A 12,169-nucleotide genomic window follows, 5' to 3' on the forward strand; every position below is an offset into this window, starting at 1 on the left:
GTCCCACATCTGGTGAGCTCCAGCCCCGCTTCGGGTGAGCCCTGCTTTTCTCTCTCTTTCTCTCTCTCTCTCTGCCCCTCACTCACTAGTGCCCTCCAAATGAATAAACAAACAAACAAACATATATATAAAGCAAGCAAGCAAGCAAGCAAGCTGGAGGGGAAAAGTGGTTTAGATAACTGAGCTCTGGGCAGAGCAGTGAATAGTGCCATCCTTTGTGTTACTGCCCTTGGATTTATCTTTGATTCCTCCTTCCACTCCGTCAAGCTGCCAAGGCCCACTGATTCTAACTCTTCTATTCTCTTACCTCAAGTCTCCTTCTTCTGGTTCTGTAATCTTCGCTGAAGTTCCGGCTCTGATGCTACTAACCCACCAACGGGTCTCCACTCCCAATCTACTCTTGACACCTTTACCAGTCTGATATTCCTAAAGTTCTCTTTGTAACCTTCAGTGGGTCTTTCCTGACCACCAGTCGGTATAGACTTTGTGAATGGCACTGTGATCTTCTTTCTTCCTAGTCAATGCCTACCTTTACGTCTTCTGAACTTATAACTGTTCCTGGGGAAACCCTACGCATCCTCCAGGCTTTGTCCTTGGTGTCCGCCCCATCAAACTTTTTCTGACTCTCCTGTAACTTGACATGCCCCTCACTCCTCTGAACCATATCATTTTGCTCAGCCCTCTCCTACGACCCTTATGCTATGTATTTCTTGCCCTTCTCCCCAGGGGCGGATGGGGAGCCCCCTGAAGGCAGGGACTGTATTTTGTCTTTCCTGCGTCTCCTGATGGGTTAGCACAGTGTGTTGCTTATTGGAGATACTCAATATCTGTTGAACTGTGAAGAAAACGGAATGTGTTTTTTATAGAAAATACGTGTGAAGGCAGGTGAAGTCATCCTTGGATCAAGTCTCTAAAAAAGAAGCAGGCCTCCAGTTCACTCAAAATACAATTACTCACTCTTTTAACGAGCAATCAACAGCCAGTAAATTACTCAGCCAGTGCATGTAATTCAAAGCTGTAACATACATAAGTATGAGTCATGTTGGCAGCTGGGCAGTTCTGTCCTGCTTCTAAGGTAGAGAACACTCATCTGAAAAGCCTGTGGAGCAGCCACAAGAATGAACAAGTTAACCACAGGGTCAGATGTCACAGCTGGACAAACAGCCCCAAAGCTTGGTTTCTAAGTTTGGCAGGTGGCTCATTTAAACGTCTGATGGAAGCAAGAAAACAAGGCTGATAAGGTCTATCTGCCAAAGCTGCAGAAAGTCAGCAACACCAAGCCAGTCTCTGGTGGGCTCTGTGTAGCGTATTTTCCATGAGGGATGAGCGTGAGGGACCCTGTGTCTGTGTGATATGGATGCATGCTACGTTTTCAGTATGTTTCCAGTAAAAGAAGAAAAAGTGCTAATATGCAAATTGGATAAGATGCCAAATTTAGGGATGTTTTATTTGTTGTCAGTCTGTTTATAAATTCTTAAGACTATTTACATCCTAATTTATGAATAACTCTTAGAAATTATTATTCTACACTGAATTTTCAGTGTTCAAAGAGGAACGAAGCCTATCTCTCTTTTTTAACTCAAGTTTAAAAAATAATCTGGACTCAGTTAAAAAAAACGTTTCCGGGGGTTATAATGTTTTGAGTATTTTGAAGCATAAAAAAAAAAGTTTTCTCACTAACATAGAAATATTTAAGAGGGGCATAGGAGCATTTGATGAGATAGCCTTGGGTCCTTTGGCTTGACTGGGGACACAACCCTTATAAGAATGATACACAGAAACATGCAATATCCTATTTCTAAGCACTTATGCAAGAGAAAAGAACATGGAAAACAATCAGCCTATGACATGAAAGAAGGGGGAGAGGAAAGTAAAGAAGGAAGGACAGATGCAATGAGGAGAGCAAGAAAGAAAGGATGGGGGGAGGGAGGGGGGAGAGAGAGAGAGAGGAAGGAAGGAAGGAAGAAAGGAAGGAAGGAAGGAAGGACGGACGGACATTATAGGAGAGCAAGGAGGACCCAGAGAGATGGGAGGTTCCAGTGGCAATTGCTGTGTCTAAAACATTTATCAAAGGAGAGGTGAAGGCTTTGCCATCATGGAAGGTACAAGTAGAAGTGAGATGAAGATAAGGCCGCGTGTGACATTTACATTTTCCAAAAAGCAACAGAGGACCTCAAAGTTGATAGTAACTGAAAATATTAAAATTTTGACATGAAGATATGTGATCTGAAGAAAGTACCACCGCAATACAAAAATAATAATAATAAAGTCAAGAACACTTCAGTTTCTTTTCTTTTTTTTTTTTAAAGAAAGGCAGACTGCCACGTGCAGCGCCTCATTTGGATGTGTCTGGAGTCTTGGAAGCTTGACTACCCTACGTTCTCCTACACATGGACCTTGAGAGCTTGTTTGGAGGCTCTAGCAGGGGAGCACAGCTACTCGTATACCCTTGACCGAAGAACGGTCCTCCTCTATCGGGGAAGGTCGTCCTCTTCAACCGAGTGTGCAGCTTCGGGAGGGACGCACATGGAGCGGTGAGGGAGGAAGGGGACACCCGCCTAGCCAGCCAGATCAGCCGAATCAACCCTGGCGATCAATGGGGTGACAGATGTCGCAGCCAGATCGCCCTCACATCCCAGAACACTTAAGTTTCTAACACCAGGCCTGTGAAAAAACACTTTTAACCTATTACGTCATTTAATTCTAGTGCCAATCCTGGGAGACAGGTGTTGTTAGACCCATTTTAAGGATTAGGTAACTGAGGGTTAGAGAGGGTAAGTAACTGATCTAAGATCTCACATCTGGTAATGGAGCCAAGGATTGAACCCAGCAGATTCCATTCATTCATTCACTCATTCATGGTCTCAACAGATATTTACTAACTGGGTGTCAGTTACTGGAAGTAACTGGTGAAGAAAAGAGATACATTCCTTACTACCTTATCATGTAGTAAGAAAGACAGTCAATAAACAACTAAATAAATCAGGATCTATATAAATTTGATCAATTATAAAATTAGACAAATACTATGAATGAAATGGCCACAGAGTGGTATTAGAAAATAAGGCATGGCATTATCAACTAGGCAGCATGGTTGGAGAGGTTCCACTGAGACCTAAACGATGGCAAGGAGCCAGCCACAAGAAGGGGAAAAGCATTCAAAGAGGAGGGAAGAACACATCAAAGAGACCAGAAAAGGTCAGCCTGGCTAGAGCATGCTGGGCCAGGCGGCACAGTAACAAGAGGAGGTCGTCAAGGGAGGGAAGGGTTGAGGCTGCTGGTTAGAAGTCGGGGTTATATTTAAGTGCACTGGGAAGGCAAAGCACTGTTGTAGATAAGCTAGATCTGTGTGGTTCAAAATACCACACTGGCTTCTGTGTGAATATGGAGGAGGAGAAACCATGAAGGAGACTCCTACAGGATTCCAAGGGAGACGATGGTGGCTTGGACTTGGGTGGAGGACTTGGGTGAATGCACCTCAGAAATAATCTGAGACATATTTTGGTGACAGGAGCTAGAAGCCTTGCAGATTAGAACGGATGTGAGGGGTGAAGGACAGGGAGACACAGAGGCGGACGCTAATCCTGTGTGCTTCTGCATTATAGGACATTTGATTTTCTTAGCATATTTCTCATATGGAAAAACGAGCTAGATTTATATTGGTGTTTTTAACAATCTTTTATAAATAGTTCACGTGCTAAAAATCTCTGTTTCTACACTTAGCTCACCCACTGACTGTAACGACGCACTGAGGCATATCACCTGTGAAAAGACATACGGTGAGGTGAGGTGAGGTGTGGTGGAAAGATAGGGCTTTCACACCAAACCACCTTGCGCTGAACCATGGGGCAAATACAAAGAAGTCAGAGCTCCAAGCTTCAGACTTTACTTACACAGGTAAGAACTCTCTCACAGTTTGGTTGTGCAAATTAAGAGAAACTATAGTAAGTCCTGGCGGGGAGTAGAAAGTCAATAAATGTTACTCGCTGCCCACCCCCTTCCCTTCCCTTCTCAGTTATGAGAATGCCATCAATAGGTTCTCAGAGAACCTTCTACAACACAGATCAACAGTATGATTAAGTGCTATATTTTAGTTAACTGGGACACACTCCAGATAAGGGACTGCAGAGCCTCTTCTGGGTCCTAAAGAATACTGGTGTGGCAGTTCGAACTCTGTTAACAGCCACCCTTAGCCCCTGACTGGGGAGGTACAAGACACCCAGTTAAATTCAGGCTGCAGATAAACATCAAAGTATAAGTATGTCCCATACACTGTTTGGGATATATTTAGACTGAATGTTTTTCATTGTTCATCTAAAATTCAAATTTAACGGGTGTCCCTCTATTTTTATTTGCTAAATCTGGCAACCTTATGACTAGGCAAGCCTCTACTTTGATTTGGAATAAATTGAACCAGGATGATTCTTCCTTCACAGTCCCTTGAGATGTTCTAGCTCTTCTCTGGAAAAGAGGTTAGGTATCTCACCACCATGGTTCTATACTTCTATTCCTTCAACTTTCTTTGCACATTTCATTCACCCCATCTCACTCTTACAATAAATATATGAATGTCCAAAGTCTACTAAGTAGGACTACGTTAGGTATAGAATCTTTTCAGTGACAGTGACAAAAGAATGCTGTTGTGGGGTCTGCACGTGTGTGCATAAAGGTGTCAACCTCTTAAGATAAAGATATATGAACAACACAGAATACATTGAGAGTTTTCTAGCAGCATGGAATTAAATTTGCATCTATGTTAATGGAGGCTACTTAGGTCCTGTATGAGTAGAATCGGTTCAGAAAAAGCTTTGAGTTCATCCCATAACCACTGTCTATCACAAGTTAAGAGCTGGAAATCCTGTATTTTAAATCAAACTACATGAAAATAATGTGAAAGTTTATCTGTTTGGGCGCTCCTTTTGCATATGCTCAAGAGTTTCAATTTCCAGTTGCAGTACTGAGAAAAAGAATTAAGGGAAACATCAGTATCTAGTTAATTATGTAAGACATCTAAAGCAGCGTTACTATTTGTTATTATTCCACAACAAGACAAGGAGCTTGATCCAGAATGAAAATCAACACATCAAGAAAGTTTTGTCATTAAAAAATTGTCACTTGTACTAAACAAAGTATTTAACAGTTGGTTTACACTTTGGTACAAGTTCACGTTCTCATTGTGGATTGGTAACAAAAAATTCACAGACCGGTGCCAGTCCAGCGACATTTGCGTAGCACTGATGTAAAACCCCCAGAATTTTATATGTCACACCTTCAATCTAATGGCATAAATGAAGTGATCTCCTCCTTCTGGCCATTTTGCGGACCGAAGAGCCTTTTACCTCCTTGAAATAAAGGCAAAACTATTTTCTCCATCCTAACAACCTAACTAAATATCTATCAAAACAATAGTTGCCCCAGTTTTAGAAAGAAGAGGATATGTGCTTACTCTTCTTGTCGTAAGTCATTGACGCTGCGGTCCAGTGAGATCATGTCACTTGCCACCATGTTAAATCCAAACTCTTTAATGCTGGCTTGAACTGCATGTTTGAATTCTGGTCCCAAAACCAATGGCTTGGCTTTCTCTCCAGGGCCACCAACCACTCCATGAGGCTCAGGTTCTTTGGGTTCAAAGTTACCGAGGATCCCTGGGCGTAGCACAGGATCTCGGTAGGTGAATGTCTGAGGCTTAAATGTGAGATACTGCCTCTGTATTATGTCTTTCTGGTTATCTCCTCCAGCATGGCGCTCTTGTTCATTTCTCGCCTTGTTTTTTCTTCTAATAGACTCTAAGTCCACTTCTACTCCTTCAACATGAGGCCATGGTACCACAGGTTTGAATCTGTCATCCCCAGGAGCTAATCCATTGCCTCCTCGGTTAGGCATGGGGTTATTGACATCTCTGTCTTCCTATACAAAAGGGAGGGGGATATACAATGAGTACATGAAGGCAAACCACAGCAGAGTTTATGATACGAATTTTCATGTTCATAAAAGGTTGAGGCAACAATAAAATGATTTAAAATGTTAAACAGAAGCAGGCTATTGATCAGGACTTCCCATTAAAAGATATCTTTTGGTGGGGGGAGGACATTCCAAGAAAGACTCTTTCTTTGCCTTACCATTCCAAAATAAATGAATGGATGCATTTTTTTTTTTTTTACTTCTCCCCTTCTAAAACAAACTTTCTATCAAAGACTTCTTAAGAAAGCACATAGTTATGGATTAAAGCAATGGGATTCTAGGAACTTTGACAAAAAAAGGACATTTAATAGGTCATGTACAACATGTGGTTTTCCCAGATGTCTGGTATATGATAAATAGAACTATTTGTCAGTAATACAGCCATATGGTGGCAGTGGTATTAGATGTCACCCATCACTAGGCTGGCTTCGTGCCTCTAATGACAGAGGGAAAGGCAGGGATATGCAGTCAACAGTCAGTATTTTCTCCCGAGTGAGAGTGTAGCTGAATTCAGAACTATAAAAAAATGAACAAAAACGCTAATGACTAAGCAAGTCAGTTCAGGCTTTTAGACCACACCCAGTACCTAGTTTGCCCCATTCCAGAGACAGCCCAAGTCAAAACAGCTTTTGCACATCAGGATATTCCTTAAGGGCTGCCTCGCTTTTCTGTGTGGACCTTCCTCAGCACCAATGCCAAGCTTTCCATCAGAAATCCTGAGTGCTTCTGCTTCTGAGCTATTCTATGTGAAGTGTTTGCTAAATCACTACCGTTCTTTGCACAGAGCAGTGTTTCTCAACATTAGCATCACCTCAGTGGCTTTAGACAATCCTGAGGTCTGTGTCCCACCCCCCTCAGGCTTTGTGATTTAATTGGTCTGGGCATTCAGAGTTTTAAAAGCTCCCCAAGTGATTTTACTATGCCTCCAAGCTTGAGAACCTCTACCTTAAAGGAAGAGCTGCTAGCTATAATTAGACAAGAGGATTATTGAGTATGCACAGCTGGGGAGGCAAGGTGAACTGCAAAATAGGCTAGCAGGTCGGCCGTTTCACTGCACACTACAATTATCTGATTCCTTCACAGATTCATAATCGAGTTAGTGCCATCGGACCAAGATGTGTCGACAGTGGCAGAGCTACCTTGAAGAGTTAAGTTAAAGACTTTAAAGAGTACAGAAGGTGCCAGGTATGATGTTGCGGCATAGGATGCTATCTGCTGGCAGTTTTAGAAACAAAGATCTCTTCAGAAAGCCAGTTAATCTGGGTTGCCCGGGTGGTTCAGTCAGTTAAGTGTCCGACTCTTGGTTTTGGCTCAGGTCATGATCTCGGGCTTCATAGGTTCCAGCCCTGCATCGGGGTCTCTGCTCTCAACGTGGAGCCGAGTTTGGATCCTCCGTCCCCCTCTCTCTCTGCACCTCCCCTGTTCATGTGCGCTCTCTCTCTTTCAAAAATAAACCAAGAAAAGAAAGAAAGAAAGAAAGAAAGAAAGAAAGCAAGCAAGCAAGCAAGCCAGTTAATTCAAATGTGAACTTAGTTCAAGAGTTGGTAATAAGGGCTAACGATTGATTTGAGGGGTGTCAAAAAGGAATTAAAAAAATGTCTTTGTTTAGGTAATGTAAGCACATGATAGAAAATTCAAAGGATCCAAAAGGGCATATAGTGAAAAACAAGTTTTCCTGACCCCCCCTTCTATAGAGGCAACCATAGCCAGCACTCAGTGAATCTTTCTAGAGAGGTTATATGCATGTATAAACGTACATATGTATATGTAACACAACATTTTAACATGGGACGTAGATTTTAATTGGCTCATTAATTAAAAAGGAAACCTGTACGATGTTACAAGTGGTTCAAAGGTGAATCCAAAGAACAAATATCTAAATATCAAGAATAGGGCGCCTGGGTGGCTCGGTCGGTTAAGCATCCGACTTTGGCTCAGGTCATGATCTCACGGTCCGTGAGTTCGAGCCCCGCGTCGGGCTCTGTGCTGACAGCTCAGAGTCTGGAGCCCGTTTCAGATTCTGTGTCTCCCTCTCTCTCTGCCCCTCCCCTGTTCATGCTCTGTCTCTGTCTCAAAAATAAACGTTAAAAAAAAAATTAAAAAAAAAATCAAGAATACTGCAAAGAATTTACAAATAGACACAAAACTGGTAACATCGGTTAATATCTACGAGGCAATAACCAATTGTACTCCACGGTACACAATTTCAATTTCAGGGGACAAGAATCTTTTGCATTACCATCAGTTTTCCATCATTTCTAGCACTGTAAAACAGCCCAATGATACTGAAAGGGCAAGATAACCTAGAAGCTGAGCCAGATAGTACACCTAGTAATCTTTTGGACCCATTTCAAAGCTTTTCCAGAATGTTCCTCCTGTAACACAAAACTAATTATAAAATTCACACTCAGCCTGATTACAGAAATGTGATACCTTTCTTCAGGCATGTGTAGGTAGATAAGGCTTCTGGATCAGCCTTCTAATCTTCACACACCTCAGGAGCAAGGACTTAGCTGGAGCCTAACCTGTGAGCCCTACTGATTCTGATGATGGAAAAAGTGTTCCATGTCTCCAATTCATCTCCTGGCTCTTTCCAGAAGAGAAGTGTTGTGGCAGTGTTGTAAGGAAATTCAAATAGAAAAATCATTACAAAACTCTAAGATACTGGACCCAAACTGTTGATGTTGAACGAAGTATAGCACATACAGAAGAAAGACAAGTCTCCCCAACCCCAACTTTTCACATCAAGACTCTAGTGAGTCATTAACTGGAAAGGTAAAAAATGAGGAGAAGGAAATGCCAATAAATACAGAAAAGTAGATTGGACAGGTCATTGGATGTCAACATCCATAACCATAGCATCCACTCTGCATGTTGCCTAAAATTCCATAAAGGGAAAAGGGCATATTGGAAGAGTATGGCACACAATAGTACCTAAAATCATAGTATGTGAATAAATGCATACTATGGTTTAAGCTGGCCTATGCTAATGCAAAACTTACAAATTTAAATATTTCTGAAATTCGCCCACCCCAACAAGAGAATATTTAATGGATTTAAATGTCATGCTTATCTTCCTCCAAAAGTTGATCTTTTCTTTAAGGGTTCTCTTATATTCCACTCTTGGTGTCCTTTCTAGTTCTCTTAGACGTGTACCTATCATTCCAGGGGCACCTGGGTGGCTCAGTCAGTTAAGCAACCGACTTCGACTCAGGCCATGATCTCACGGTTCATGGATTCGAGCCCCGCATCGGGCCCTGTGCTGACAGCTCAGAACCTGGAGCCTGCCTTGGATTCTGTGTCTCCCTCTCTCTCTCTGCCCCTCTCCAGTTCACACTCTGTCTCTGTCTCTCAAAAATAAATAACAATGTTGAGAAAAATATTTAGAAGTGTACCTATCATTCCACCTTTATTCTGGGTTAGGTCATTCTTTTCCAAGCATCACGACCCGATTTACACTGACCATTCCTGCATCCCATTTCCTCAGCCCACATCACACTTCTGATCTCCACTCCTTACAGTTGGTTGCTTCCTAAATTTCTACTTATATCATTCTTATTATATCTACTTATATCAATCTGGCACTAAATTTCTACTTATATCAATCTAAGTTTAAGACACCCCAAACTGAACTTACATTTACTTCACATCACAAACCCATTTCAATTACTGTCTTCCCTACTTTGGAAACTGGAAGCACCATCCACTCAACTGATCAGATCCAGAGCCTGCATTTCATCCGCAGCTTCTTGTTCTCTTTTATCTATCCTACTGGTATCCAATCAATCACTAATACCTATTAATTCCTATTGTCTTTGTAGCTCCTGAATCTGGCCACTTCTGTCCATTACCCTCACTGCCACTGTTTGAGTTCAGACCACCCTCACTTCTTAACAGGATTACTATAAAAGTGATAACTGATGACTATAAACACTATGTTCTAAGTATTTCATATATATATGCATATATATTTCATATATATATTTCATGTATTTTATATATTTCATATATTTCATACATATATTTCATATATATATTTCATACATATATTTCACATATATATTTCACATATATATTTCATATATATATTTCACATATATATTTCATATATATATTTCATATACATATGAAATATATATATATTTTTTTTTCACCAAGAATTGGTTCTGTGATTACCATCTCTATTTTACAGATAGAAAATCTGACAGAGGGACATTTGGGTGGCTCAGTCAGTTAAGCATCAGACTTCAGCTCAGGTCATGATCTCATGGTTCGTGAGTTCGAGCCCCGCATTGGGGTCTGTGCTGACAGCTCAGAGCTCGGAGCCTGGAGCCTGTTTCGGATTCTGTGTCTCCCTCTCTGTCTCTGCCCTCCCCACTCATGCTCTGTCTCTGTGTCTCTCAAGAATGAATAAACGTTAAAAAAAAAAAAAAAAAAGAAAATCTGACAGCGAAGTTACTTAACGTCAGAATCAGTACATCGTAGGGCCAAAATGTGAATCGAGAAGTCTGGCTCAAGAGTCCATGCTCTTAACCACTCTACTGTAGTGCTTCTCATTTTAATGCATGCACTTACTGTCTCTCTTCATTATTTATTCTACACAGCAGCCATAGTGACTTTCCTAAAATTCAAATATGACCATGTTACTTTCCCAATTTACAACACTCCACTGCTGGTCCACTTCCCTCAGGAGAGTTTATATTCTTTAACCAGGTTAATAAAGCTTTTCAGGGTCCAGCCTGCACTTACTTCTTCACCACACCCTCTAGAGGAGGAGTTAGTTAGCTTTTTCTGTAAAGGGTCAAGTTGTGAATGTTTCAGACCTTGCAGACCACAGGGTTTCCAATGCAATTATTCAAGTCTGCCATTATAATGCAAAAGCAGTCACAGATACATAAATGAGTGGGTATGGCTGTGTTCCAATAAAACTTTACTTACAAAAAGACAGGCAGTAGGATGGATGTAAAGCCACCACTCCCTCCCAACCCCTGCACTGGACTAAGTTCTGTGAAAAGGTAGGCGCCATGTCTAAAGTGCGCACCATCGCATTCCCAGTGCTTACCCTGGCACATAATTCCTCAATTATATTTACTGAATAAATTAATGAGTCCCAAAATTTCTCCTTTGGTTATGAGAGAGACTCTAAGAAGAAAAGGAAAAGACAGAATGGAGAATATGGAATAGGGAAGAGGGGCTTGGATCCCTCCAGGCCAGAAAAACTGAATTTGCTCACTTCTTGAAGCCTGTTATGTCATTAAATCTGAAAGCAAATAGGAGAATGGTCTAACCCCAAGTCAATTAAAAACAGTCATGTCAAATCTTAATGTTATAGGATTCAAAAAATGGCCACAAAGCAGTGTAACACTCAATTTCCCCGAGAAGGAAAACTACATAGTACTTCTTCCTGAGAGTGGATGAGAATCAGTAGATGACTTTGTGACTCACTGGCACTATATCATCTTCATAAGCACAAGCTGATTTACTCTATGGTCAAAAATCAATAAATCACTGTTGACTAGACATGGAAAAGAGACTCGGTAGATAATTGCTTAAGATCACTATGTTCCTAAAGGTGGAAACTAAAAAGGATAATCACTCACCATCAGACGGAAATATGGGATTATCAGAAATCAGGTCAGACTATTTACTTTCCATCTTACAATTTACAAAGTTCCCCCTTCACCCCCAGATTCTACTTATGTGTGGTATTTTTCCACGATAGCCATGCCTTGGTAGGAATATGAATACAAAGGGATTTAGAGAAATACTCTTGAGATATAAGCTTGTTTGGATTTCAAATTATAGGTGAACCTAGAAGACTTAAGCTCTCATTGACAAGCTTCTGCAGTCACATGGTCGCCTGAGAAATTATAATTTAGCTTTAGGAAGTAGTCACCGCTAACAACATTCACACTATTTGGTTATCATGCTGCATGAGCCACAGAACTTAAAAACATAAGTCAAATTTAATTTTACGGTTTAAAAACCCTCTTGATAAAAAACACTTTTAATTAGAAAAATTACATCAGCATCTTTTCTCTAGCTCCACTTTCTTCTGCTCCTTCTAGGTGAGTAACGGGGACAAAGATCAGGGACAGAGGTAGTAAAAACAAGGAGGTGCCTAAGTTCAGAAGACACAGGGTATGCCTGTAGGCTGGACCTCTCCAGACTCTCATCATATGTGGCAGAAGGTGGGTGGGAGAGTGGG

The 12,169-nt window shown here is 41.2% G+C and overlaps 1 protein-coding gene across 3 annotated transcripts in view; it reads right to left on the reverse strand.

Annotated features, from left to right (window-relative positions):
* GALNT7 (polypeptide N-acetylgalactosaminyltransferase 7) overlaps nt 1-12,169 on the reverse strand; it is a 145,787-nt gene that overhangs the window by 60,763 nt on the left and 72,855 nt on the right. For all 3 annotated transcript variants that reach the window (XM_053216707.1, XM_053216706.1, XM_027069048.2), the window contains exon 2: nt 5,447-5,907. In XM_053216707.1, coding sequence (XP_053072682.1) covers nt 5,447-5,907 — 461 coding nt within the window. The remainder of the gene's footprint in view (nt 1-5,446; nt 5,908-12,169) is intronic.

The sequence above is a fragment of the Acinonyx jubatus genome, chromosome B1 (genome assembly GCF_027475565.1).
Source record: "Acinonyx jubatus isolate Ajub_Pintada_27869175 chromosome B1, VMU_Ajub_asm_v1.0, whole genome shotgun sequence".
Classification (NCBI taxonomy): domain Eukaryota; kingdom Metazoa; phylum Chordata; class Mammalia; order Carnivora; family Felidae; genus Acinonyx; species Acinonyx jubatus.